General features: G+C 30.5%; 3 protein-coding genes across 3 annotated transcripts; 1 reads left to right on the top strand and 2 right to left on the bottom strand.

Annotated features, from left to right (window-relative positions):
* Nucleotides 1–1104: 1104 nt before the first annotated feature.
* On the bottom strand, nucleotides 1105–9699 carry LOC11415594 (homeobox protein knotted-1-like 6). Its single transcript, XM_003613135.4, has 5 exons — nucleotides 9251–9699; nucleotides 9034–9156; nucleotides 8757–8904; nucleotides 1575–1813; nucleotides 1105–1486 (listed from the first exon to the last, which is right to left on the bottom strand). Exons 1-5 carry the CDS (start codon nucleotides 9530–9532, stop codon nucleotides 1328–1330), a joined length of 951 nt encoding a protein of 316 aa, XP_003613183.1. The 5' UTR covers nucleotides 9533–9699; the 3' UTR covers nucleotides 1105–1327.
* An 11934-nt stretch (nucleotides 9700–21633) lies between these two features.
* Nucleotides 21634–23925, top strand: LOC11409460 (2-phytyl-1,4-beta-naphthoquinone methyltransferase, chloroplastic). Its single transcript, XM_003613133.3, has 8 exons — nucleotides 21634–21801; nucleotides 21882–21946; nucleotides 22039–22129; nucleotides 22628–22710; nucleotides 22938–23071; nucleotides 23152–23213; nucleotides 23381–23480; nucleotides 23660–23925. The coding sequence occupies exons 1-8, from the start codon at nucleotides 21649–21651 to the stop codon at nucleotides 23758–23760; spliced, it is 789 nt and encodes a 262-aa protein (XP_003613181.2). The 5' UTR covers nucleotides 21634–21648; the 3' UTR covers nucleotides 23761–23925.
* A 157-nt stretch (nucleotides 23926–24082) lies between these two features.
* Nucleotides 24083–27611, bottom strand: LOC11408630 (cysteine-rich receptor-like protein kinase 2). The gene is given in 8 exon segments (XM_024783423.2): nucleotides 24083–24555; nucleotides 24653–24803; nucleotides 25293–25527; nucleotides 25664–25874; nucleotides 25952–26091; nucleotides 26300–26413; nucleotides 26548–26815; nucleotides 26817–27611. Coding segments are annotated over 8 exon segments (1980 nt in total). The 5' UTR covers nucleotides 27315–27611; the 3' UTR covers nucleotides 24083–24192.
* Between the last annotated feature and the right edge of the window lie 214 nt (nucleotides 27612–27825).

Genomic DNA, 27825 nt, shown 5'->3' with positions numbered 1-27825 from the left:
AAATCATATTATGTTTAGTTATAAAATTTAGTAAAGAGTAATGTTAACACTCTCTTAGCAAGACTCCTTTGCAACACTCTCTCTCGATGCCATTTAATTTGGGAAAGTAAACTTATTTACTATTATGGGAAAGTAAATCTCAACCATTAGATTTAAGAGGAACAATGATTTTATCATAGTCTTTTTACATTATATTTTTTCCCCTTTATTCTTCTTCATCCCTCAATAAAAACTCTCATTCATTTTTGTTCATCTCTTAAACCCAAAATTCCAAAAATCAAAATAAAAATTCAAAAATAAAAAAACTCAAATACACACAAACGAAAAAATATAATGTACAAAGACTATGATAAAATCATTGTTCCTCTTAAATCTAATGGTTGAGATTTACTTTCCCATGATGGAAAAGAAGTTTGCTTTCCCAAATTAAATGGCACCATCTCTCTAATACTCACTCTCTTGTTGGTTTAATTTATTGTGGGTCTACACTTTAAAAATTGAACCAACGTAAAATGGTAGGACATACATTGATACATATACATTAATTTCATCCAATAAAAGAGAGTGAGTGCTAGAAAGAGTGCTACAAAATGAGTGATGCTAGCATTCCTCGTTTAGTAAATATCCCCACTCAAATAATTTTAATAAATTAATCAAAATATGTCCACTTTAAAGTGAAGATTGTTTTTTTCTAAAAAAAAAAAAAAAGTGAAGATTGTAAAAAATAATTGAATAAGATTTTGTTTTTATTATTGTGAGATTGCTCCTACTTTAATTAGATTTCTCCTACTTTAAATTATCCTATTAAAAGGATAAAATGGTAAACATCAATGTTTTAAATAAAGGATGTAATTGAAAGAAAATGTACTACACTAAAACTATGTATCCTTTTATATAATGGTATATATAGTTTAAATAAATACAAAGTAAAAAGACATTGACTACTACATAGTCATTCATATACTTTTTATTTTTAAATAATAATCATGCATATACTATTAATTATATATATATTTTTTTGGTCAAGACTATTAATTATATTTTACGTACAACTAAAAAATAAAAATTAATATTATTAAATTAGAAGTAAAAAAGTGAAACTCATTTAGGACCATGAAGCAAAGTATATATGCATTCATTCACAATGTCAAGTAGTTATTCATCAAGAATACAAGTGACGCAAATTACTATGATTATTTCCCTTCTTCTTTGTGGGAAAATAAGGATTTTAGTGTCAGTAATCTGCTTTTTAATTTAGAATTTACAAAAGAAAATAGCACCAATAATTACCTAGGATATACATTTGAGATTGTCATGAAAATGCACCTCATTCTTCAGTAAGAAACCGTCCGGTAAAATTTTCCATCATAGAAAACTGCATATTCTCAGATGGTTTCCAATGACGTTTTCTTTGATTAATAAACCAATTGTTAATTTGCTTCTGGTCTAACCCTGTTGACTTAGCCAGTTCAATCTTATCAGCTTCCTGCATAATCATGTAAAAAAATTTATTTGTTAGTTTTGAATTATTATTATTAGTATAAAGTTTAGTAAATGGGTGATGAAAAATTTACCGTTGGGTAAGGCCATTTGTAGTGAACATTCCACCATTGAAGTAGGGTTTGTCTTGCTTCTTTTGGAAGCTTACCCTTCTTTTTCTTCTTTGAAAACTCCAATTTCAAAGTACCAATGTGACTTCCAAATTTGCGTAAAAGCCTATCTTTGAGCTCACGATCTTCTCCCCTTGATTGTCCATCTTGAACATCACCATCTCCTGTACTAAGATCTTCGTCCGAAGATGCACCACCATCATCTAGCAAAACAAAGACAATAGGAAAATTCATTAAGCTCAATGTTATTTGTTTCTATCTCAATGTTGATGTTAAAAATTAACAAAAATAAACACCATTTGTTTATGCAAAAATGAAATGAAGATGCTAACAATTTCTTTAAAAAAACTTTGTTAAAAAATTATGCAAAATATATTCTAAAAAAGGCGTACTTAATGGAGCTCAAAAAATGTCCAAAGATAAACTCTTATTAAAAATATTACATTTCACTCTATTTATATTTTTTTTTTTTGAGGGAACTCTATTTTTATAATTATAAAACTCAATTTATTATTAAAAATTTGTAAAAGTTTACCTAAAGTTAATTTTTTTTAAAGTTTACCCAAGTTCTTTTTTTTTTTTTGGAAGGTCCATATGAACCATATAAAAAAGCAAACTTTGTGTTAATTTCATATAATAATTAATTTAAGACAATCTCTTAATATTTATAAATTAATTGAAGGCTCTTAATATTAATTTATAAACTTTGTATAAATATTAATTTGGAGAAAACACTTTGATTTATAAACCTTAAATTAATGTTTATATTTATGTGTGTGCCCATTAATTTAATTTGACCGTACCCAAGTAAGAATTTTTTTATTTTTTTTTCAAGAATTGTTCTTCTATCTAAATCTAAATAACTTTGTAACCTAAAATACAAAGTCAATCTACTGTGAATACTTTTGCCACTTTATCATTTCTGATTTTATTTTATTTTTTTATAATAATCTGACCAGCTTATCTAATTATATTTTCTCCTAAACATTAATTAATTAATCTAGGGATAAAGTTTTGGCACTCTATCATTTCTGACTAGCTTATCTTAAATATGGAATAATGTTTAATTAGAGGGCTGCCTAGTAGCCCACGAGTAGCCATAAGTTGCTTCTGACACCCACCCAATCCGACAAGGATTTGACCGTCGCATGAGAGTACACTGTACACGTCAGATCATAGCAGACCTAGGTTGGAAAGGAAAGAAAAGAAAAGAAAGTGTAAAGAAAAAGAAAACATCAGTGTCAGTGCCTGGTTCCATCCATTGTCACTACTATGTCCCAATCCAGAATCACTCCAAGTCCAAGTTCACATTCAATCAAATTGTACGTACCAATTTACCATACCATCAATTTCTGAATTCAAATTTACCATTACATTTACTTATTTAAACTATGTTTACATTTAATTTGTGAAATGAAGACCTTGTAACATGCCAGTAGTAGCATGAGTACGAAAATTGTTCCCAAAAGCAAATGTCCCAACCAAAACTATACTCTACTATCAAGAGAATAAGATAGGTTTCTTTTCCAAAGAGGGACCCTCTAAATCGACAAGTGTTATGGTTCCTCCAATTGTCTAAAGGTTAATAGCAGAAGCTCATAGTGAACAATAACAAAACAAAGCACTAAGACAGGGTAAGGCAGAGTGCGTGGGGGGGGAAGATATTCATGGCATTGAACGTTCTTTCAAACGAAAAAGCTGCTGTAGAAAACAGCTTAAATTCCGGGAGTGCATGTGAAAGTTTTAATAATCTTGTATATCACCCGTTCTACACGGGATTGTTTTGTAAAAGGTTCTATAATCAGTTTTCAGTATTCATCAGAATCACTTCCTCCTCCTATTAGTTAAATATATAATGCTACCAAACTGCATTATTATTATTATACAGCTCCCAAGGTTTTCATTCCTTGTTTCTGATGAGTCCAAGTTATTTTGGAGATCCAAGAACTTGTAATTGTAATTTGTCATTTATATTTTTCTAATGTGAAATCATTTTTAATAATACTGTAATCTATGCACACACCAAGGCTTCTAGGTAAAACCTAAGCTTTATTCTTTACCAAGAAAAAACCCTAGGGTTTATTTGGTTCTTCAATTTCAGCCCATAGGAATAGACAAGAATATTTAAACAAGGTTAACACAAAAAAAGACAATGTAGCAAAACGTATATAAAACAGACTGCACAGAATAAACCAGTCTACTCTTTTATAGGATCTAAGCATATACTAGAACCAAAATTTGGTTCTAACCATATTTTTAGGGTAAGGAATAAGGATCCACTCCATTATTGATAGAATTTTTAGAGTCATAAACAATATACTCCCTCCGTTTTAAAATATAAGCAAAATTCACTTTTTAGGTTCATTCATTTAATGATGTATATGGTCCATATACATCGATGTATGTGGTCCATATACATCATTCATATATGGATATAATGGAGATCTCAAAATTCACTTTTTTAGGTTCATTCATTTTTATAGATATAATGGAGATCTCAAAAACTTTGAAACGGATGGAGTAAATATAAATATACACATTTCAAAACTTGGTGGCATTGATTAGAATTTTATTTGGAAAAGCTATTATAATGGAGATCTCAAAAAGACTTTGTCTAGTGTATACAAGTTAGTTAATTGGCCTAGCACCCTACATAAGTTTGTTTTCTATCATTCAATTAAGAAGTCATGTTATCTCTCATTTGTTACATTAATAAAGTTTTTTTATCCAATTGTAGAAATAATCTTGACTTGTGTCTCACTTGACCTTAAGAAAAATGAAGAAATATCTACTCCATTTTTAGTGGGCCATAACCAGCCATATCACTATTAAGAATTGACCAAAAATTTTACTTCAATAGCAAACAACTTTAAAAACGCAAATGGACCCCACTATTTACATATTCTCTCATTCAATTTCTTTTTGGTATCTGTTGCTAGAATCAATAAGTAAAATATGGCAACTCTTATTTCACTCCAATGATACAAACATATCCTCTTAGATGATCTATTGTTATTTCGTCCCATCTCTTACCCATTTCGCAATGACACTAATAAACATCCCACCTTCCATTTTACAATTCTATATATGCCACAACATAAAGTAAAGAACAGCCAAGGGAAGCACAAAGAAAGACATGACACATGTTTACTTTCAATTGTCCTTGTAAGAGATAAGGCTCAAGCAAAGAACTTTAGAGTTTATTTTTTATTTTTATTTTATAAAATATCTAGCATTTCTATTGAGAATGTGACTCCAACTATATTGGCTCTATCACTACCAAAATTTAATGTTTATTATTCCTTTTCACTTCAATCCTCTATTTTCTTCCTATATACAATCATTAACTTTAATCTCAAACAACACTTTATAATATATATCGCCTGGATGTAGTACACTTTTTTGTACTTAACATGTCTTTGGTCATAAAGGAAAAAGAAGCACTTTAGGATTCACATTGAGGTGATTCTAGTTGTCATTATTTAAACTTACAATAACCCAAACTTCTAAAAGTTATATATTACCCAAAAAAAACAAATCAAAATTAAAATCGAAATATTGAAGTCTCTTTAGAGGTCTAATGAACACTAAAATTCAACCATGTCATTCCATGTATTTTCCATTATAAGGAAAATGCTAACTAGTGCCCCTCGAGAAGGTTGAAGACATTCAAAACTAAAGACCGAGGATGACATCATTTAGTTAGGGAAATAAATTCCAAGGGATTTTCTCATAGCACATGGGGAAGATCGATAAATAGCACAAGTTGATAAGCATAGCATAGTTTTGTTTTTTTTTTTTTTGAGGGAAAGCATAGCATAGTTGCCATATGGACATTATGTTTATCAATCAAGGCAACTTTAATTTTTTTTTTTCAACAGAAAAATATTGGTATTATTAATGTTGTGTAAAGGTACGGATCCAAAGTCCTCGTGGACTAAGAATAATACATAATATATTCAAGATCCGAGGTCCAAACCTCAGCTACCACCAAAAACAAAAAAGAGGGAAGGATCCAACACTTAAATTATTCATCACTCAACACTCTAACCATCAAACGAACCTTATACCCCTCCTAAGCACATAAAAACTTGCTTCTCATATCAGCAGAAGTACAACAAGAATAGAAAATAATGAATAAATTAAAAACAAAGGATTTCATATCCTCCTATCAACAATTTGATTTTGAAGCAAAGATTACGAATTTATATTTGTGAAAGGGATGATGAAGGAGAATCCGTCTATGATGCAGTCTAAACTCTAAAGTACTAATTAACTAATTAAAACATCACAGCTAAAAACTGAAAAGGTAATTTGTACTTTCAAACATAAACAACAATATTTTCAAATCATAACCAACCTGACCAGTGACCATGCTTTACAGCATAAAATATTCTTTCAAAATTGATATATTTAATTTAATACATCTTGTGCCAGCTTCCATAATCGGCAAATCGGTATGGGAATTGTTAACTTATATTCTAGAATCGATAAAACCAAAATAAAATCTATATAATTAAAGTTTGGGTGATGTTAACTTCTGTCCTTAGAGCAACTTTGCATTGAAAGATATGATAATTTAACTTTTAATAAATTAACTGCACGACTTTTGATGCGTATATTTCTATAAGGAATTCCTTAACATGTGCCCTTGAGGGCATAAGTTAACATTTGCCTTAAAATTTATATATAACTACAAAAATAAATATAATCACATATGCATGTGAGTCAAAATGCATGTGTAAGATATAGTTTTTATAATAAGAAATCCGTTAAGAACCGGAAGATGAATCATATAAGAAGCAAACCATCAAATTCTAAATCACTTGGAGTCCTTAGTTCACAATACCATTAAAACCTTCCTTCAAATTTAGTAATAATACAAAAACGCGACTGCAATTTAAAGTGCGACCACAATATAACGGATTTTAAGGTCTCCACAACCATAATTTCAAAGGTATTTTTCCAAAATATATAATGATTTGCAACGTAACTGCAACCACAATTTAAAACCATGAACTTACCAACCCAAACTGCTTTGCACTTAATTCATTTAAAGAAAATCTGACATTACTTTAGCAACATACTACAGACTATCAGCCCTTTAGACAATTCCCAATGACTATTTTTTTTTTTATCAACCAACAGCATGGATCCCTTGTGGTCTATTGGAACTCGATACATTATATAATTAATAATTAATAAAGTATGAAAGTAGAATCATTGCATGCCATTACTGTCAGATCATGTTGTGTTCATCTAATCCAAAATGTAAGAGTTTGGAAGGTTGTTATTCACCTAATGATTTTATGAAAATTACAATTAAGTTTCACGCAAAATAGATTATCTCATGAAAAATTTCGTACCAAATAAGTACTAATACTAGTATTTGTGTATTCATACACAGTAAAACCGTGATATCCTATCAAAATATGTGAATATTTTAGAGAAATAAATATATAAATTTTGAATGAGAAGATTTGTTGACTCAATAAGAAAGAATGAAAGATGCAATGCATGTATAAATGAAGTTGGCACACACCTTAAAAGGGATGTTTCTAGGCCAAACACTAATTCACATAAATGAATTGCATCTTTCATTCTTAGGCCAAACACTAATTCACATAAATGAATTGCATGTAGATGTTCTTTTTTAATGGAAAATATTATATATAAGAGAAAAACATTGAATGCCCGTGGTTTGAGTGACACCATAGGTGACCAAACAACCGCACCAAACAAGAAAACACCAACTACAACAAATAAAAACAAATCACAAAAAATCTCCCAACAATTGCATGTTGATGTACATGTACCATTCCAATGTTATCTATCCATCACAAACAAATTTTGAACCTTTTCTACTGCATTCTACCACAGCCATACAACAATTCAAGCCTCAGCAATGCTCTTCTTTTCATGATAAAAAAAGTTTTACTTGGACATAATATTATCACACAACAATTTGATTTAATTTGTATGTTTGATATCATGTCAAACCACTATGATTTTGCAAAATCACAATGGCTCACCGTGATACAACCAAAGTCATTATGACATTTTCATCAAAAAAAAAAGTCATTATGACATTGATACCAAATATGAACAATAGCATTTTGAAAAAAAAAATTCACTGCAAAATTTGTTTCCTTGACTTGCATAGAAACTAAAAAAGATAAACCCACAAGAAGTCATGCAATATTCAACACATTGTTAGTATGTCATGATTTATGAATAGAAACAAACTTACTTCATTGAATGTATTTTCTGTATAAATTTTCTTAACAGAAACTTTAACAGATTAAGCATGATACGTGTCTCTATGAGCTGGAAAGCATACAAAATCAAAACTATAGTATAAAGAATTAAAAGAAGAAACAATTTGATAGGAAGCAAGAAAATTTGGTCAGTGTATTGAATCTAGGCCACTGTTTGCAATGTCAAGTTAGAAAGTCCTTGTTGTTCATAAAAACTGAACATTATTCACGAGGATGAAGCAGATAAGCTAGTAATAAAACAAAAAAAATATTGAAAACTATGAAGAAATGAAGTCTGAGTAGTGATGCTAACTACTCAAAACTCAAAAGTACAAACAAGACAAAAATCTCTAGAGTAAAGAGGCTAGTGTAATTAAAGACCCGTGTAACTGTAAATGAAGAAAGGTTTGAATGACCAAACACCACAAACTTTTCTTATAACAAAATCAAACTATCACAGATTACATTACGGTTTAACAGTGAAATCTGAAAAGCATTCCATAAAACTCACGTTATAACTGAACACAAAATTTGACCAAAAACAAAAAAACTGCACACGCATAGAAAGAGGGTATGTGTGTATATCTGTGTGATGTGGATGTATTAGGGTTTACCTTTCTTCTTTTTTTGTTAATTATTTTCCTTGATTTACTTCGAAATCTGTGTATTCATCATGTTTAATAGTAGTAATTAAAAGTTAAACTATACTGTGTGGAGTATATTATTTAGTGTCTAAAATCACACAAAAACAAATAGTTAAAGTTAAACAAAAAAACTAATCCACAAGAGGATAAGAACCAAAGCACAGTTATCAACAAAAATAACATGAGTTCCAAAACTAAACAACCACTAACAGAAAGAGAGAGAGAGAGAGAGAAGAAAAACAAACCAGAAGCAGTTGGAAGTGAAGCAGCAGCAGCACCACCAGTGCAGAGATGACTGAGTTGAGTTTCGATCTTGTTCAGAAACGTTGTAGCTTCGTCAAAAGGTCGAGTAAGGTCTGATTTATACTTCACAAGCATGTCACAATAACTTTCCTGAAACAACCATAATCAACATCAATAAAGTTGCATTTAATTTATTTATTTTCAATAAAATAAAAAAAATATAAATATTTTTGTGTTCGTGCAAGCGAAACAAAGAAAGAAAGGATTTAAGGGGGGGACCATAAATTCATCAAGCTCGGGATCGGCTCCAAAACACGTGGAAACAACAACGTCTCTTTTACACATATCGTTTTCTCTTCGAATCTCCTCCAATAAACTTGCAATTTCAGGAGGAGCACCAACCTAAACAATTTATTAGCAATTATAGAAATTCGTTAAACTGGATTAAGACCGTCACGTTGCAGAGTAGTTACGATCAGACTTAGTTTAATTTTACCTTTTGACAATCGATATAGGCTTGAAGAAGGCGAGGGTAATAAGGATGAGAAGCAATTTTAGCTTTCATGATATTAGATGCCACGTCATCTTGAATTCCGGCGGAAGAAGGTTCCGCCGCCGTGAAGATATCGTCGGATCCGAACATAGGAATTCGGTTGGTTGATGAAGTGGTGGACATGAGGAAACTGTTGTAGTCTGCCGGGAAGATTAGATTCTCCGGTGTCATCAGGGATTTGTCGCCGTATTCCACCGTTGTTGGTACTCCGTACATTTCTTCCATCACCGTGATGATGCTAAAACTCACTTTTGGATTGGAACTTCTTCTTCTTCTTGTTGCTAGAGATAGCCACTACTCTTGAAGAAAAAGATAAAGTTCTCACACAATACAAATACTACTAGTAGTATATAGTATAGTTAAGTAATCAACAATTCCGTATCTTTATTTTATATTATTACTTACCTCAAGACGACTAATATTATGAATGAAGTCTTCCTGCTTTTATTGATAATTTCACAATCTGATAAATGGTAAAAAAATGATCCAATGAAGGGTAATATTCAAAGAAAAAATGTTATACCGAAATATAGTTTTTGTTATATTGTTCAATTATTGTAGATTGTTAGTCATATTGTTATGAATTATTACATCTTCCTTTTTGTTATACTGTCGTTTTAGAATAGGAGCATGAAATTAAAAAAATGGATTTTTTTGAATTATTTTTTTCTATTATGTTTCTCATTTTAAACTATCAATTAATTTTATTTTTTTCTCTTTTTAATAAATTTGATTCCATATATATCAATCAACCGATGGATTGGTATACTATTTTTCTTTTTAACAAACTCTTTTTTTCCACACATTAACTCTTTCATAAGAAACAATTTTTCGCATTAGAATTGTTCTTATAATTTTTACTTAAATTTTTTAACAATGTTACAATTTTATTTATATAATTTCTACTCTTCATTGATCCATTATTATAAGTAACAAAAGTTTGTTCTAAAAAAATTGTTTAAAAAATAACAAACTTAAATTATCCAAATGCATAGGATTAATTAGTTTTATTGAAAATGAGTATGAGTAATTGAGAAAGGGTATAATTGAAAAATTGTACCTTAAAATATCAAAACGGCAAATAAATAGAAACACAAAATCAAACATGAAATGACAGTTAAAAAATGGGGGGAGTACTATTCTAGTGGGATCTAACTAATTTTTTTAATTGATAATTTCAATGATTATATAAAAATAATAAAATAGTGTAAATAAAGGATAAAAATGAAAGAAAAAGTTCAATCTGTAAAATTAATGTATTCCTTTTATATATTGGTATAGATTATTATTTTATTTTTTTAACGAAACTAAATTTAATGCATTTCATTCATAATAATAAAAACAGTAATACATGTTAGAATGTTAATAAAAAGTTGATAACTAACATAACATTGAGTTACTCAAACTAAAATTTGAATAACTTCATTGACTTGTATTCAAATAAACTTAGAAATTGAGTTTATAAGATTTGAAGCTAACACATGTCTGCAATAATTAATAATGATCCTATTCATTCTTTCAAAAAAAATTAATAATGATCCTATGTATGAAATGACATTCATATGCCCGCAAATATATATTTATTTTTTTTGACAAATATGCCCGCAAATATTATTCACCATTGTATTGCATAGTTCTACTGAATGAATGTGTATAAACAAATAAGGTGATGGTGGGACTCACCTGGGGGACTCCCACAAAAATTAAGGCGATGGTGGTGATTAAGCAAATTACCTACTTTTGTAACAATTTAATGAACCTTAACTTTTTCAAAGGACACACTAATTTTAGGTAATAACAGTATTAATAAGATTTAGTTTGGTTGAAAATAGAGTTTGGACTTTAGCTTCGAAGGAGAAATGAGAAAATGTGTGGACTTACCTCTTCAAGGGGTCAAGTGCTTTTTGGCTTTCTTTTCCGGTCTTTCCTACTCCTTTTTCTTTTGACATTTTTTTTGGATTTTTTATCTACTTTATTTGATAATTTATTTGAGCGAGAAAAACATATCAAGTTCAGGTGGGTGCGGGCTTACGACACTTCCTAAATTATGGAAACATGGTTTGAGTTGTCTAGACTATCTAATGATACTTTGTGGTCAATAGACAATATAAGCCTCAACCCCCACCCCTTACTTTGTGTTTGAATTGTCATTTCAAAATTACAAAAAAAAAAACCATGAAATGTGAATGAATGTTTGTAGTACAAGTACTTGGTAAGAAGTACTCCTGAAGAATTAATGAACCTCTCATTCTCTATACTTCAACCATACAATAAGTGTTGTTTGCTTAAGCATTTATGCCTCGGTTTAGAAAAACTAATGAAAATAACTTATGATACATATGTGTATAAATTGTCTTCGTAAGTATAACTTAGTTAATAAAATCTTTATAATATGTAGGGTTTAGTGTTCAAACTCCAAATTCTTCATTTATTCATCTTAAGAAATTAATTTATAGCAACTAAGCTACTTAAAAAAATAAAAAATATATGTGTATAAAGTAGATTTGTAAACAAGCTAAAATTGAATATATTACTACTGAGAAAACTTTCTATCAAGCACAACAAGTGCTAAGATAGAAGACAACGAGTTTAATAGACAAAAGTGTCAAACCAAACCAAAAATATTTACATGTCAAAACTCAAGCAAACTAAAAGGATTAAGCCACTAATTAATAGATTTTATAATTAAAAAAAAAAAGGAAAAGGGATGTATTATTTTTAAAAATTTACTAAAAACAATAAGAGTAAACATTTACACTTTGTTGAAGTCTAATATTAGATGCACCCATTTACACTAGTGTCTTAGTTGACACAAAATTCGTTGTAGACAGGGTTGGAGAAACGAGAAAGCCTATAAATAGTTATGGAATTCATCGGTTCCATTGAAATTCATCATTCGTGGATGGCAAGTTCTGCAGGGCTGAATTGCTTCGACGAAGGCCTTAAAACGAAGGTGTATTGTAGCTAATTGTGAGGTAATTCCTTGTGTGTTTGGTTCGGAAGCCGCATAGAATGCAGCCATATCAGTGATATGGACTCTTAGGAGAGCAAGGAATAAGATGGTCTTTGAAGGGAAGGTTGCTAAAATTAGTTAAATGTGTTGTATTTTTGTTGAGCTACGTCGCCGCAAACTCGCCATTGAGTTGATGTGTTGCTTCCTTGATCTTCGATTCATCTAGATCTATTGAGATATGCAGCTTTCTTAACATTGGTTCGTAACCATAGCGCACAATGGTTTAGTGATTTTTTGTTGTGGTGTGTCTAACGCATACCTCCACCTTTAATTTTTAAAGTAGCTTCAAATCTGTTGAGATTTGTAGGTTTCAAGGTCAAAGATTATGCACCAATGTCATCTTAATATTAGTCTTAGTCTTGTGACTGAATTTAGACTTCTGTAATATCTTAGTTATTTTTCGTTGTTTGTAACGAGAATATTTAAAACTCGAAAGAGTTGTTAATGCTTGTTGTCGTCACCGTAGGGGTTGATGGTACGTGATCTATTTATGTGTTGAAGGTCGGTTCATTCACCAAAACATAAACCCGATTGGTTGCACTGAATAAACAAACTTTAATAAAAACTTCATTTAAGGTTCTTAAAAAATCTCCGAAGACATTCGTTAGCATATTCTATTTAATTAATAAATAGTTTAAGGGGTCTAATATACATCTCTGGTTAAAGGTGGTTATTATAATTTTTAGTAAATTTTAATAAACAACTATACCCGTTTTCCAATTATTTTTTAATAATTATTATTCAATTTATTTATTGAAAATAGTAAGAGTCCGCCCTTAAACTATTTTTTAGAGATCTATATTAAACCAACTCATAACCATTAAGATATTATTATGCATGAATTTAGCTCCCATTAATCTATTACTCCTTTAAATTAAAATATTTAGAGATATGATCACAAAACTTTTAAATATATCAATTAGATAAAGACTTGAAAACAAAAGACCTGTCTAGGCAAAATACCTAGACAAAATACTGTGAAGTTCTGTCTCTTTTCACTTCCACTTCACATAAAACTTCCACTCCACATAAAGGAAGTGAGTGAGCATGATGTCCTATGCATCGTTACATATTTTTAAAAAAAATTGAAAGAATATTTAAATTTTATTTGGCAATAGCCAAAGACATATAAAACATTAGGCATTTTAATATGAACACATCCAAAATATTGTATGAAGACGGACTCTTGCAATGTTTAGTAAAATAATAGAATTTATAATAAAGAAAGGAAAATGGATGTACTATTTTTGAAAATTTATTAAAAATAGTAAGACTAAATATTTACACTTTTTTGAAGTCTAATATTGGATGCACCCATTTACATTAGTGTGTCTTAGTGTGCACAAAATTCATTGTCGACAAAGTTGGAGAAATAAGAAAGCCTATAAATAGTTGTGGAATTCATCGGTTCCATCAAAATTCATCATTCATGGAAGATGAGTTCTGCAAGGCAGAATTGCTTCGACGAAAGCCTTAAAACGAAGGTGTATTGTAGCTAATTGTGAAGTGATATGGACTCTTAGGACAATAAGGAATAAGTTGGTATTTGAAGGGAAGGTTGCAAAAATTAGTTAAATGTGTTGTATTTCGATTTTGATGGGTTTGGTGGTACCCCCTTATACTCTTGTTAATAAAATTTTCTTATCAAAAAAAGAATGTACCCATATGTTATATATTCCTTCTAATGTTGTGGTCGATATGATGCTGCTAACGATCAGAATCAACTCACAACTTGATTAATATATTCACTAATTAAACAACAAGCAGAACTATTACATACGATTCTATGTTGTTTGTCTGTTTCAATTTGCATCAAATTAATTTAACAATATATGATATGCAATTGTTACAAAACCATAATCGTAATATAGATTTGGTTTTAGTTACACAATGAAATTCTCTTATTTGATAAATGAAAACGTCTTTGAGTTTATGTCTTTCTTTAAAAAAAAAGTCTTTGAGTTTATAGGTGCTAACGAAGTTCAATGTTAAGAAGTTTTTAAAAATTAAAGGTGGAAAATTATTTTCAACTTATGTTCAAATGCTTTGGTCATTAAGAAGACACATATCATAAGAACGTTTAAACATTTCGTTTTTGTAAGGAAGTTCATTAAAATTTATTAAGTATAAAGTGTTTCATCTTTTTTTAGTATTTTTTTTATTAAAGTCAGATCCGTTGACACCAAACAAATCAAACATAAATTACGATTAACATATATTTAAAGATTTTTTCACAAAAATAATCAATCATTTTCATCCTTTTTGCACTTTTTTACATCGACATTGTGGGTTTACTTTCATCTGCTATGAAGATTTGATTTAATTAAGGGATCGATTTTCATTCAATAATTTTTCATGAGAACATCTCCTTGAAGTCTCACTAACATCAATAAATTCTTTCCCAATCAAATGAATCACACGCTAATTCCGTTCATCTTTCATGAAAATTCTAACAAAGTGCAACCACCACCACCAACAATTCAGATTATTTTGTATTTGATTTGATGTTATGGTGCCCTAACAGAATAAATTCAACAATTTATTATAAAAGATGTTATAAGAAAAGAGCTATTACATAATATAATATGTGATAATTTTTTCTTCTTCTGATAAAAGATGAATGACACATACATTAGTTATGACGGTTGTCAAGGTAATACCCATTTTCAATCATTAATCTCATCGGTGCTTAATTTTCTTGAATAATTGGCATATGAGAAATGGCTAAAATATTCACATTGGGAAAACTAAGATTTATTTTTCTAATAGGTTCCTTTTCAACCAGAATATCTCTCGACATGTTATCAACATTCTTTCAATTTCTTGGATCATACATATCAAAATGAGAAATTTCAATATTAGATGCATTTGGTCCATCATCACCAAGATAGGAGGGGAAGGATCTGACACCCTTGATGTATTTTTCCGATTTTAGGTTTGTGTTTCTACAAAATTTTCGTTTCTCAGTTTCTATTGTGCTGCGTTTCTGTTTGCTAAAGCTTTGAGTGTCTATACAGACCCCCCTTTTGATGAAAAATGGTTTAGAGGCTGCTGGGTTGAAGCATTGGTACGGCTGATTTTTGGGCCCTTTTGATGCATTCGCTATGCATCCCCTTATAATTTTTTATTCACCCCCTACGGGCATGGACCCTTTTGGTAATTATTTGTGCTATAGTTAAGAAGTTCTCTTAGTGTTTAGTGAGAAACAAAAGTTCATATTTTTGTTCAACCCTTCATACCTATTTTATTTTGTCATATGACTCGTTTCTAAATCAAACAGAATACAAAAAAGTTGTTCAATTCAGTCTCATGGTTTTTCAACAAATCAAATGCACTCAATTAATTGCTATTTAATCATGGAGGGAACCCTGGTGATATACAAGCGCTTCAACCTTAATTAATTTAAGAGTTAAATAAGCTTTGGTCCCTATAAAATTTTCAAATTTTAATTCCTCTAAAATTGTTCATCAATTTTTGGTCCCTAAAAAGAATTCATCACGGCTCTTGATCTCTGCATTTAAGTAAACTTACGTGTAGCTTTCAAAATTTTGAATTTTTTTTTCCAGTCATGTTTAGTACATTATGAAAATCTCTTTTACAAAATTTTAAATTGCTTTAACAAGGGATGGATTACATATGAATTTTTAAGTTTTTAAAAATTCTTATGTTGTTAAACAATTTATTTTTTGTGGGAGATATTATTATAATATTATAAATAATTTTATAATTCATTAAAAAATATGATACAAACATATGAGTTGACTTAAAAATAGAGACCATAAGTGGTGACAATTTTTTTTGAAGGACCAAAAATTAATAAAAACTTTCAGAGGCACTAAAACTTAAAAATTTAAAATTTTATAAGGACCAAAAACTTATTTATCTTTTAGTTTAAGTATTTTCACTACTTGTACCTTGATTAAAAAAATATCAACCATCCAATCAATTAGTTTTATCTTAGAACTCGCATTTATTTTACTCTTCTGAAAGCTCGTAATTTATGGAATTTATAAACAATTTATACACACGGTCCAATATCAATTATACAAATAATTAAAATAATGAGTAAATAATCCCCCATCAAAGATAATGTTATAACAACCCCTTACTTTCATGTTTCAAAACATACACAACTCTTCCTTTAAAGATGCTAAATTATATATTTTGATCTCAATATGTATTATTCCGTTAACTTTCTTTTAACATGTTAAATAAATTTTTATTGAGTCTTGTTAACTTGTGTCCTTTAGACACATGTTAAGGTTTCTACATAGAGTAAGTATTTATTGAGAAACATTAAATTTTAATCCTATAAAAAATAAATTGGCACAATTTACGATGCATAATTTCCATCTTTAAAACCTTAACCTATGCCCTTAGTTAACATTTTCCATTTTGATTTTACCAAAGTGATTTTTTTTTTTTTTTTATCGAATTCATCTATCGATTTTCTTGGCCATCAAAGGAGCAATAATCCATTGCTCTTGTTTTCCAAGTTTCAAAGTAGATCTCCGTAAAATCCACTCATCATTTCGAAGCTCCAACACAAACACAACAACAATAGTAAAGTGCTCTTTTTCAACATAACTTGTTAAAAATTAAGACAATATATTAACATCAAACACAACGATAACTGACATGATGAACTCTCGACAATTTAAAGTGGAAGATTGACGATACGATAGTGAAAAACAATTGGACAAAAAAGGTCATTTTGGTTAAATAATTTTTTTTTTTAACAAGATCAAACAAAAGTTAATGAAAAAATATAAGTTCACATCAAAATATATAATTTAACATCTTTAAAGGGAGGGTTGTGTACATTTTAAAACATAAGTGGAGTGAGTTGTAATATCATTATCTCCAATTATATATTTTTCAAAACATATACATTAACTTTCTATAAACATGTTAAACATATACATAAGTGGAGTGAGTTGTAATATCATTATCTCCAAAGATAATGATATCACAACCTCTTCATTTTATGTTTCAAAACATACACATCTCTTCCTTTAAAGATGCTAAATTATATATTTTAATTCGAATTTGTGTTATTCCATTAACTTTCTTTTAACATGTTAAACAATTTTTTATATACTAAAATATTGTTTTTTTTTATATCCAATTCATCTATCGATTTTCTTGGTCATCAAAGAGCAATAATCTATTGCTCTTGTTTTCCAAATTTTAAAGTAGGTCTTTGTAAAATTCACTCATCATTTCAAAGCTCCAACACAACAACAATAGCAAAGTGCATTATCTTTTCCACATAACTTGTTAATAATTAAGAGAATATATTAGCATCAAGCACGACGATGGCTGACATGATGAACTCTTGACGGTGTAAAGAGGAAGATGGAGCATATGATAGCGAAAAACAATTGGACAAAAAATGTCATTTTGATAAAATAAAAAATTATTTAGCAAGGTCAAACAAAAGTTAATGAAAAAAATATAAATTCATAAGAAAGTCTAATATAGTCACAACCCTAAATCAAAAAGATTCGGGTACACTCACATAAAATGAAAAATTAAAACAAAAACAAATCAGTCGCATCAATTGATATCAATTAATTTTACTCTTATTTAATTTTTTTTATGTTTTGTGAGTGTGCTCAAATCATTTTGATTCGGGGTTGTGCCCATCTAAGACTTTTTTAAATTCACATCAACATATATAATATAACATCTTTAAAGGAAGGATTGTGTACATTTTAAAACATAAAGAGAGTGAGTTGTAATATCATTATCTTTAAAAGTATAGAAAGGGATAATATACTCTTAAAAAATCCACTATATATAAGATATAAAATAGAATACATACCTGGTAAGAGGCTAAAATATGTTGGATCTTTCTTTCGCTCACATGCAACTTTAATTGTAAAATTTCATTGAGATTGTTGGTTCTCCCAAACCTTATATGAAGATGTGGATACTTCTGGTTTATTTAATTTGTGTCTAACTTGCCTTGAGTGGTTCAATTTGTACCACCTGCACTACTACCTATATATAATCACAACGAGGAAAATTGCAAAAAAATTGGTTGTGAGGAGATACAAGCAAGAAAGTCGAGTTGGCTTGAGAAGTGAGAAAATTAAGAGCTTAGGACACAAATGGGAGTACTTTATTGACTTTTGTTTGTTATTTGGCAAGAGAAATGGGATCTTTATATAGAGAGCGTGGATCCCATTTTTAAATAACATATCCTCAAGATTGGAGAATTTTCAAAATTTTCAAAACTCTCTATATAAAAATATCCTCAAGATTGGAGAAATGGGATCTTTATTGACTAATGTGTTTGATTTTGATTTCAGAATTTTCAAATCATATTTTGACTTGAGCCATTAAAGACAGTCTTTTTATGGAAATTGTGAACCGTGAACATTGTACTCATGAAATTTGGTTGGGTAAATACCCATCTCTTAATAGTACCTTTTTTTTTACGTAGTTCATTCAAATTGATATATTAGATTGATACAATACAAATTTAAAGTGTTTAAAAATAAAAAGGATGAATCTGCAAATAAACTCGCAAAATCAATGTTAATAGGATAAAACGGCAGAGTACATATGTCTATAAATATGATTATATTCAAGCCACAAGAATACTCATGTATCCGGATCTGCAACGTTGATGACGCAAAAGTCATTGATTGAATCTACACTTGATCAAAGCCAATCTTTCAATCCGAATCAAATAAACACCGCATTAAGATGAGAAATAAAAAACACACCGCACAAAGACGGGAAATCAAAATAAACAATGACGTGCTAGACAAAGAAATCACAAAAACAAACGAAAGAAAACTGAAAATATGTGAACCCTTAATCACTTATTTAACTAAAAGAAAAAGAAAAACAATTCAGACGGTTGATTTCGGATCAAAATTTACCCTAAATCATCGCTCTTTAATAGATTAAGAAGAAAAATTGTTACGGTTAAATATTTTTATGAAATTGGTTGGATAAATATACCAATCATCCAATAATACAATATAATGTCATATTTTTATATAGCTCATTTAAAAATAAAATAAAGTTGTAAATGAATTTTGCCTACCGATGTTGTTTTCAACCAAAATTCAAATACAAAATCTCTATTGAGAATTTTAATTACTATGATATGGAAATGGAAAAAAAAAAAACAAAAACAAAAAGATTTTGCCAATTCATCACTAGATTAGGGAAAGTGTTTTTATTTTTACTTTTTCACATGTATGAGTCTTACCATTACCATTCTTGACCAAAACAAAGGACACATGTTCATTTCAATACCCCAATTAGTGGTCAAAGATCATTCATTATCACAATCTTTCTAACTAAAAGACATCAAAATTTATTAAAAGCGATTAGCAGCAAAAGCAAGATTCATAGACCACAACACCTGAAAGTGCAGTTTTAGTATTTGACTAAATAAACTTATCATGATCATAAGTCAAACCTAAAAGCCCAAATAAATTTAATATGTTAAACTTCCCAAGAATTGAAATACCTATCTAATTTGGTGCTTTAGAAAGCTTTGTTCTATATGATGCTTTTTCACTTGGATGCTCACAAAAATACTTGAAAAAGAGTTCATGTAAAGTTCAAATTTTGATAGTGCCTTATCAAGATATGGTTCATAATGAACTTGACCGACAAGGCGTTTGTCCAACATAGGGTTAATTGGTTAAACAGATGGACACATAATAAGCTATGGTTGGCTATGTTAGTCCACTAATGAATTAAGAATTATAGAGTATCAAATTACACGAAAGGTAATGTTACAACATTGATTATTGTTTTACTCGATATATAAAAATTTGACAGTTGTATTGTAAGTTTATATCATATAAATCATTCATGTAAAATTTTATATAGATTGAAAGTCATTTTATATGTTACTTCAATTCATCAAAATTAACCGTCTTCAATACAAACGCATAAGTCATGAATCTTGAGTGTTAATAACATATCAAATAATTTATAAATTTCTGTAGATTTTTTTATTTGTGTAAATTTTTACATAGATGATATAAACTTACAAGTTACAATACAACGATCAAATTTTATTTCAAAAAAAAAAACGATCAATTTGAAAATATCTATAAAATAAAATGATATTGAATATTTTTTTTTTTAAGGAAAATGATATTGAATGTTGTTACACCAATGTTACATTACATTGATGTAATTTTCCTCCTCATATATGAGATCTAACTATATTTTAATGACCTTGATATATATATTTAGTAGTCTATATCATTTTATAAATTCACATATCTCTTTTTTATCATAGTTTTTAATTTCTCTCATGTCAAACTACTAAATAATCTCTTCTTTGTAAAAAAGCAAATATATTATTTTCATTTTTTTCCTCTATATTTCTATCATCAACCAAACAAAATGTAAAGATGACATAGACTAACTTTAGAGTTTAATTATTATTTTTCTTATGAAGAGACTAAAAGTTACTTTAATTTGTGTCTTTTGAATTTTCTTAAGAATTAAAATGAATTTTAGGGTAACATTCTCCTTTATTTTATGTCCACTCGTTATTATTTAAGTACGTTTTATAATTGTACACTCAAATTAAAGTAGAGTTTTGGTTACATGAGAAAAAAGAAAGGAGAAAAAAAGAGAAGAAAACTAAGTCTTTGAAAAGGACACGTCTAAAACATCGACTAATAAAGTATGTAATAAATTCGAAAGGGGCTCATCAAATATAACAAAATGGTTTGAACTATTAGCTCCCAACTTAACAAGGATATCAGAGTAAGAGTTTTTTTTTCCAAAGGATATGCTGAATAGAAATAAACCAAGCAAGATAATTCTGGATTTCCTTCATCGCCAACTGTACCATATTAAAGAAAGTTCGAGAAACACATAAGTTTTCTATAACCTACCTTCCAACATAACTTTCTAATTTTATTTTCGTACACTCTCTCTTTCTCATAAATTTCAACTATTCATTTTTTTAAAGAAAATTTCAACTATTTATGAAACCACAAATACAAGTAACCAAAAATTTACACATAAGAAAAAACAATTTTTGTTAAAAGAACTTAAATTTTATAAATGAATGACACTAATTAGTATTATTATTATTTTTCGAGGAGTGTTATTTGAACAACCATTTTCGTTGACAATTTGTGAGATAACCTAAATATACAAAGAAATATGAATATTGACACAAGAACCAAAGCAATAGAGAAAGAAAGTAAAAACAAAATGTGAGTATGAGAGAGAAAGTTGTCACAAAAATTATCAAAAAATATCGTTGAAATATCATTTCAGTTATTTTTTTTAACGGAGCTAGAAAATGTTTTCTTGTAGGTGGAAAAACATGTACTTTAATTTGACACGTGAGAGTTGTGAATGTTGTGTTGCAGAGATGTTCCCGGCGGTTGCTCCTTATCCTTCATACCGACCGACTTCCATTCGCTGCTCTAACGACCGACAGGCGCTTTTCAACCGCATTGCTCCTGTCTATGATAACGTGCGCGCTTCTTTTTTCTTTATCTTTCTCTCTCTCTCTCTCTAGTCTTCTTTCTCCTTCACACCTTTTCATTGTTGCAGCTGAATGATTTGCTGAGCTTGGGTCAGCACCGGATTTGGAAGCGAATGGCTGTTTCTTGGACTGAGTACGTATTTTGCTTCTTCACTTAATCATTTCCTTCTATTCTAATGAAATTAATTAATTTGATTGTTTTGTGTTTGAATAATTTGGTAACAGAGCAAAAAAGGGTGATCGTGTGTTGGATGTCTGCTGTGGAAGTGGTGATTTATCCTTTCTCTTGTCTAACAAAGTTGCCTCCAATGGCAAGGCAAACTCTTCTTCTCTTCTTTTTTTTTTTTTTTTTTTGCATTATGTTGAAAAATATGTTGCTAAATCATTTTTGCAATTTTACGTTGGAGGAGAGATTAAAATAGTTACAGAGAGACATGGTGAGGTACAAATATAATTAATGTGTTGTGAAGGGTGGAATAAATTCGGGTTTATTGGAAATTCCACCTTCATTGCGGTCTGCCCCTAGCTGCCTAATTACGATGTATTGGTGTGAACGATTGAATTTAGTCCCACATTCCCTAGAGATACGACCTATGTAGTGTTTATAAAGCTGGCAATGCATTTTATTGTTAATTATTTTAATGATTCTGCATTTAAACAATTAACAATTAACCGATTATTCAAGATGCATTAACATGGTATCGAACAAGACAACAAATCCTTTCTGGACATTGTTTATGGACATTTTGTTTGCATAAGAATTACTTTAATTTTTGCAACGAAATCACAGTTTTGTAAATATTTTGGGCTGTAGGTGATTGGTCTTGATTTCTCAAAGGAGCAACTAATGGTTGCCTCATCACGATCGTTTTCAACGAATTGCTTCAATAATATTGAGTGAGCATGGGTAACTTTTGCAGTATCCTGAAAGTAGATAACAGCCTGAAAGTATTTTTAAGAGAGAAAGTTGCTTTGTACACATTTAATCATTCATTTCTTTTCCATGTTCTCCAGTATAAAGCTAAAACAGTAATTATAGTGAAGATTACTCTTGTGATCAAGTTGTACATTAGTATCATTGGTGATAGTATAATAGGAAGATTTTAATCATTTGTAAATCCTAGGTGGGTTGAAGGTGATGCTCTTGACTTGCCGTTTTCTGATGCTTGGTTTGATGCAATCACTATGGGCTATGGTCTTCGAAATGTTGTTGATAAGCGTAAAGCCATGCAGGAAATTTTACGTGTGCTGAAGCCCGGTAGCTGCTGTGTCTCAACTCAATAACATATTGATTGGTGTTTATATAAAATTTGACACATGCTACTTTTTACTTTCCAGGTTCTACAGCATCCATCCTTGACTTTAATAAAAGCAATGAGCTACTAACTTCTTCATTTACGGTATACCCTTGCAACATATTTGTTTTGCACTGCTAAAGTTTAGATGAAAATCTATTTTTGACATGTGAATCTGAATAATAAATTACAATAATAATTTCAATTAACTTGCTTTCGTCTTTTTGATTCTTTGGTGTGAGCGGAAGGTCTAACCCCATTTCTCATTCTAGGAGTGGATGATTGACAATATTGTTGTCCCTGTAGCCTCTGTATATGGCCTTTCAGATGACTACAAATATCTCAAAAGTTCAATAAGAGAATTTTTAACAGGTTTGTTTTCAATTGAACTCAAGGCATTTATACAATCAAGCTTTCATTGGTACATGTTGATTCTGTTTTTAACATATTTTTTTTATAGTGGTAGGAGGAAAATACTAAGTGATCCTGTTTATCGATGTTAGAACTTTGTCATGTTGATCACCTAACTTAATAATATTCCTGTGATGCAGGGAAGGAATTGGAGAAACTTGCTTTAGAAGTAGGATTTTCTACTGCTCGACATTATGAGATCGGTGGAGGCCTCATGGGGTGCTTGGTAGCTAAACATTAGATGACATTTAGGCATCATCTTTGTATACCAATAAATTCCAACCTCCCCTGTTCAGGCTGTATAAATATAAACTGCTGTTAATTCAAATGCATTATAAACAAACGAACAATGGCTCTTTTATTGCCTGACATTCTGCTGTTAATTCTATTTGCAGTTTCAAGGAAATGTTCCAGTCATGTTTTCGTATGACTTTATATTTCTCAAATAATGATGCTGTCATGATTGTTCAAAATTTCAAACTAGTTATGAGCTGCTACATATCGGATTAATCTAATTTCTGTAGTAAATGCTAATCATGGAACTATACAGTTTACATTGTTTGCTTCCCATAATTGAAGTGTACATTTGGAACAGAAACTGATAAAATGCAATGTTAACAACCTTCAGTGTCATAATCCCGAGCCAAGCCAATTTACTTGTGGCACGGCAGACTTAATGTGTGCAGTGATTTATTTTCTCTGCGTTTCCATAGAAAGAGCTATTTGACATAGTAGCAACTGAATCAGCTGTTTTGTGGAGGTAAAATGGGTCGCCACTTGTGTCATGGAGTTCCATGGTACTCTCATCTAAGAAAGGTGGATTAGAGGGAGCAACAAGATGCTCCTCATTCTTGGTTAGCATCTGTAACGCCTTTGACATAGTTGGTCGCAATGAAGCGACCTCTTGGATGCATGGAAGTCCTATGTGAACCACTCTCAAACTCTCATTCTTAACATCACTATTACTGTCGTTGTGCAACTCTATATTTGGATCGAACAACTGTTCAGCAGTCCTCGACTGAAAATGCTTCCATGTCTGATGTTGCAAGAATGTGTGTCAGATAAAAGATAGAAAAAGAGTTCCTTAGTTGAACAACAATCAGAACAAAACAGCAGAGGAATCTGCAACTGACCACTATAACTAAACTGTCTGAATATTCTGATGCTTTGCTCCTGTTGTTCTGTCTTCCAGTAACTATCTCTAGCAGTAATACTCCGAAACTATATACGTCTGCCTTTTCTGTTAACTGACCATGAGCTAGATACTCTGGAGCCATATAACCCCTGCAGATCCAGGAATAGAAGAGTACAATACTATTTCAGATATAATACACTATTCTTTTTTGCAATAGTAGGTTGTTCTTTGCCTCTTATTTTGATTGTTCAAAACTTTTAGTATTTACCAAAAAGCTGTGTTATTCGAACAACTAAATTTCGACAACTTTTGCGACTACTATCTAAGTGGTTAACGCAGTTAAAATAGGCGGTTAATTACATTCAGAACATGGTTAATGAGCATATAAGGTGTAAAACTCATTAACCACAGATTTGGATGTGATTAACTAAACTTTTTAGGTGTTCAAAACCACGTCCAAATTCTTGGTTAATGAGTTTCGCCACCTGATATATTTATTAACTATCTACTAAACATAATTAACAACTTATTTAAGCTTTGTTAATCACTTAAAAGTTGTCACAACATTTGTCCAAGTTAGTTGTACAAAAAACATTTCTCTATACCAAAACACACATTATGTGTTATAAGATACTTACAAAGTTCCTGCAATAGCTGTGCTTATGTGGCTCTTGTCTTCTTGAAAGGACCTGGCCAAACCAAAATCTGCAATTTTAGCTCGAAGCTTTGAATCCAATAGGATGTTGCTGGCTTTTATATCTCTATGAATTATTCTGATTTTGGAGTTCTCATGCAGGTAAACTAATCCTTCAGCTGTCCCAATAATAATTTCATATCTTTTTTCCCAGTTTAGTTCTCTGCCCTTGTTTTTATCTGTAATTATGCATAAGACACTTTATATTTAGTTCATATTATGTTAAACTAATAATCACTTAATAGTCAAAGTGAGGCACTAGCTTAAACAAGCATGAGTTAGTTGTCTAAGTTACTGCATGAGTTCATAAATTACCAAAAATGAAGCGATCAAGACTTCTGTTAGGCATAAATTCATATACAAGAAGGCTTTCGGGTCCTGAACAACTGCATCCTAATAGTCTAACTAGATTCTTGTGTTCGACACCGCTAATTATGTCGACTTCGTTAGAGAAATCTGCTGCTCTATGTCTGTTGTTGAAAAATAACCTCTTGATAGCAATCTCTCTTCCATCTGGTAGAACTCCCTGCAGCAACCAAACTGTTAATCTGCTTGATATGTAAAATGTGTGGTTATTTATAGGTCTTAAGATAAGAGAAATACTTTATAAACCGTTCCGAATCCTCCATGCCCTATTTTTCTATTGTCATTAAAAGATCCAGTAGCTTTTTCCAATGTATTGTACTTGAAGTTCAAGCTTTTTTGCTCTAGACTCTTTGCTAACTTTTCTGCATCATTTGATCCTGGCAACCAGGACGACCATTTGGATCAGTAAAGTTTCTCAATGTAGTTGTGTTATAACTGCTAACGATTCCACAATTTGTTTGCAAGATAAATTGTAGCACTTTGAAAAGAAAAAACAGAATTTCTTACTATGATGATATAAATGGTGTGATATTCTAGGTTTGCTATTATTATTAACAAATAGAGATAAGCTATTAAATCTTATACCTCTTCTTTTCTTTTGAATGTATCTCTGTTTCCAGATATAAGCTCCAAAAGTTACGGCAACCACCACAACGATCACCGAACTAACTACTGCAACGACTATCACTACTACATTACCTGTACAAGTCAACAAATTGGATTCATACTCAAGATTTATCACTACTAGGTTTGTTAATTTTTCTCAATGCATGAAGCTACATCCTAGCATAATTTTGTCCACTAAAAAGTGCCGAGAACTACAATTTATTTACCTCCTGAACTCCCATTTTCAACTTCCTTGTTAAGAAAGTCAGTGTTGGAGTACCTCATGAAGCATCCGGTGTTGAGCGCCCGTCCTTCTGACGAGGGCAGACATCTCAAAATAGAAGATGACGCATGCTCGAGACATGCTTTGCAAGACTTAGAATCCAAACTTCTCCAACAATCAGCCAGAACATAAGCAGATTCATTCGATGTTCCTGATACAACTACTTTCCCTCTGGCATAGCCTTTATTTTTCGGTGCATCTCGAACCGCTCTTTAACACTGCCTCCTTCGCTGCTGCTTGAAAACCCGAGCTCTTCTTAGTTGTGTTCCCACACACAGTTCTATCTTCTTTTCCTGTATACTCACTAAAAAAACTATAGTTCACAGACCTCATGAAGCAACCATCAAGGTAAATGCGACCGGAGTTATAAGGGAAGCACTGAGGAAGAACCGTGCGCGCCTCAGCATAACACAACACACAGTCAAGTAATGAAAGATATCCATAGCATTGTGCTAGGCCATAGTTATCATCAGGTCCTGTCCCTGTAACTGCTGTGCCGAAGCCGGTACTGCGCATCTGCTCGCTAATCTTCTCCATAGTTGCAACAAAATTCGGAACAAAGATGCTTGTGTTATGCTCTACTTGATGGCCACATGTTATCATAACTGTCTTTGCTCTTGGTTCTGCTATTATAGTTTCTGATAGTAGTACAAACTTGATTAGAAGTAGTTTGAGGCATTGAGAAAATATGAGAGGGACTGGTTTCTTCATTTTCTGGATGGTCCAATCTGAATCACTTTCTTTGGTTGATTATATTGTTTACAATATTTATGATCTTAGTACACTGATTATATTTTTTCTTGCAATCCTTGAACTTTAGAAGAACTCTTTTCATCATAGTTTGAAGGCAGATTTTGGATGTTTGGTTGTGTAGTTGGATCACCTATATATCCTTGACTTTACTTGATAAACTTGTTGAAGACACAAGACCCCACTGTTGAATTTATTTATTATTATTGTTACAAACTTTAAAATATTATTGTTACAAACTTGATAAACTTGTTGAAGACACAAGACTCTTTTCACAAGACCCCACTGATTATTATTATTATTTTTGGTATGCTAATAAATGTGCAATAGACACTTGTTACAAACTTTAAAATATAATTTATTTATTATTGTTGGAAATTTTAAAATCCACATTTCTTAAAAAAAAAAAAAAATCCTCGTAATCACCACATTTTTCTCATTACATTATTCAATGAAATAAATTTTCAACAAT

Source organism: Medicago truncatula, chromosome 5 (genome assembly GCF_003473485.1).
Source record: "Medicago truncatula cultivar Jemalong A17 chromosome 5, MtrunA17r5.0-ANR, whole genome shotgun sequence".
NCBI lineage: Eukaryota > Viridiplantae > Streptophyta > Magnoliopsida > Fabales > Fabaceae > Medicago > Medicago truncatula.
Note: the sequence above shows the minus strand (reverse complement) of the source record. Positions and strands in the feature narration are given on the sequence as shown.

Bases quoted from the DNA above. Each gene is read 5' to 3' on its own strand.
- LOC11415594 (XM_003613135.4), bottom strand. From the start codon at position 9,532: ATGGAAGAAATGTACGGAGTACCAACAACGGTGGAATACGGCGACAAA. The intron at 9,157-9,250 runs GTAAAATTAAAC...TAAATTGTTTAG, and splicing joins CCTATATCGATTGTCAAAAG to GTTGGTGCTCCTCCTGAAAT. The intron at 1,814-8,756 runs GTTTGTTTTTCT...TTGTTTTGCTAG, and splicing joins TTCACTTCCAACTGCTTCTG to ATGATGGTGGTGCATCTTCG.
- LOC11409460 (XM_003613133.3), top strand. From the start codon at position 21,649: ATGTACTTTAATTTGACACGTGAGAGTTGTGAATGTTGTGTTGCAGAG. The intron at 22,130-22,627 runs GCAAACTCTTCT...TTTGGGCTGTAG, and splicing joins AAGTTGCCTCCAATGGCAAG to GTGATTGGTCTTGATTTCTC. The intron at 22,711-22,937 runs GTGAGCATGGGT...TGTAAATCCTAG, and splicing joins AATTGCTTCAATAATATTGA to GTGGGTTGAAGGTGATGCTC.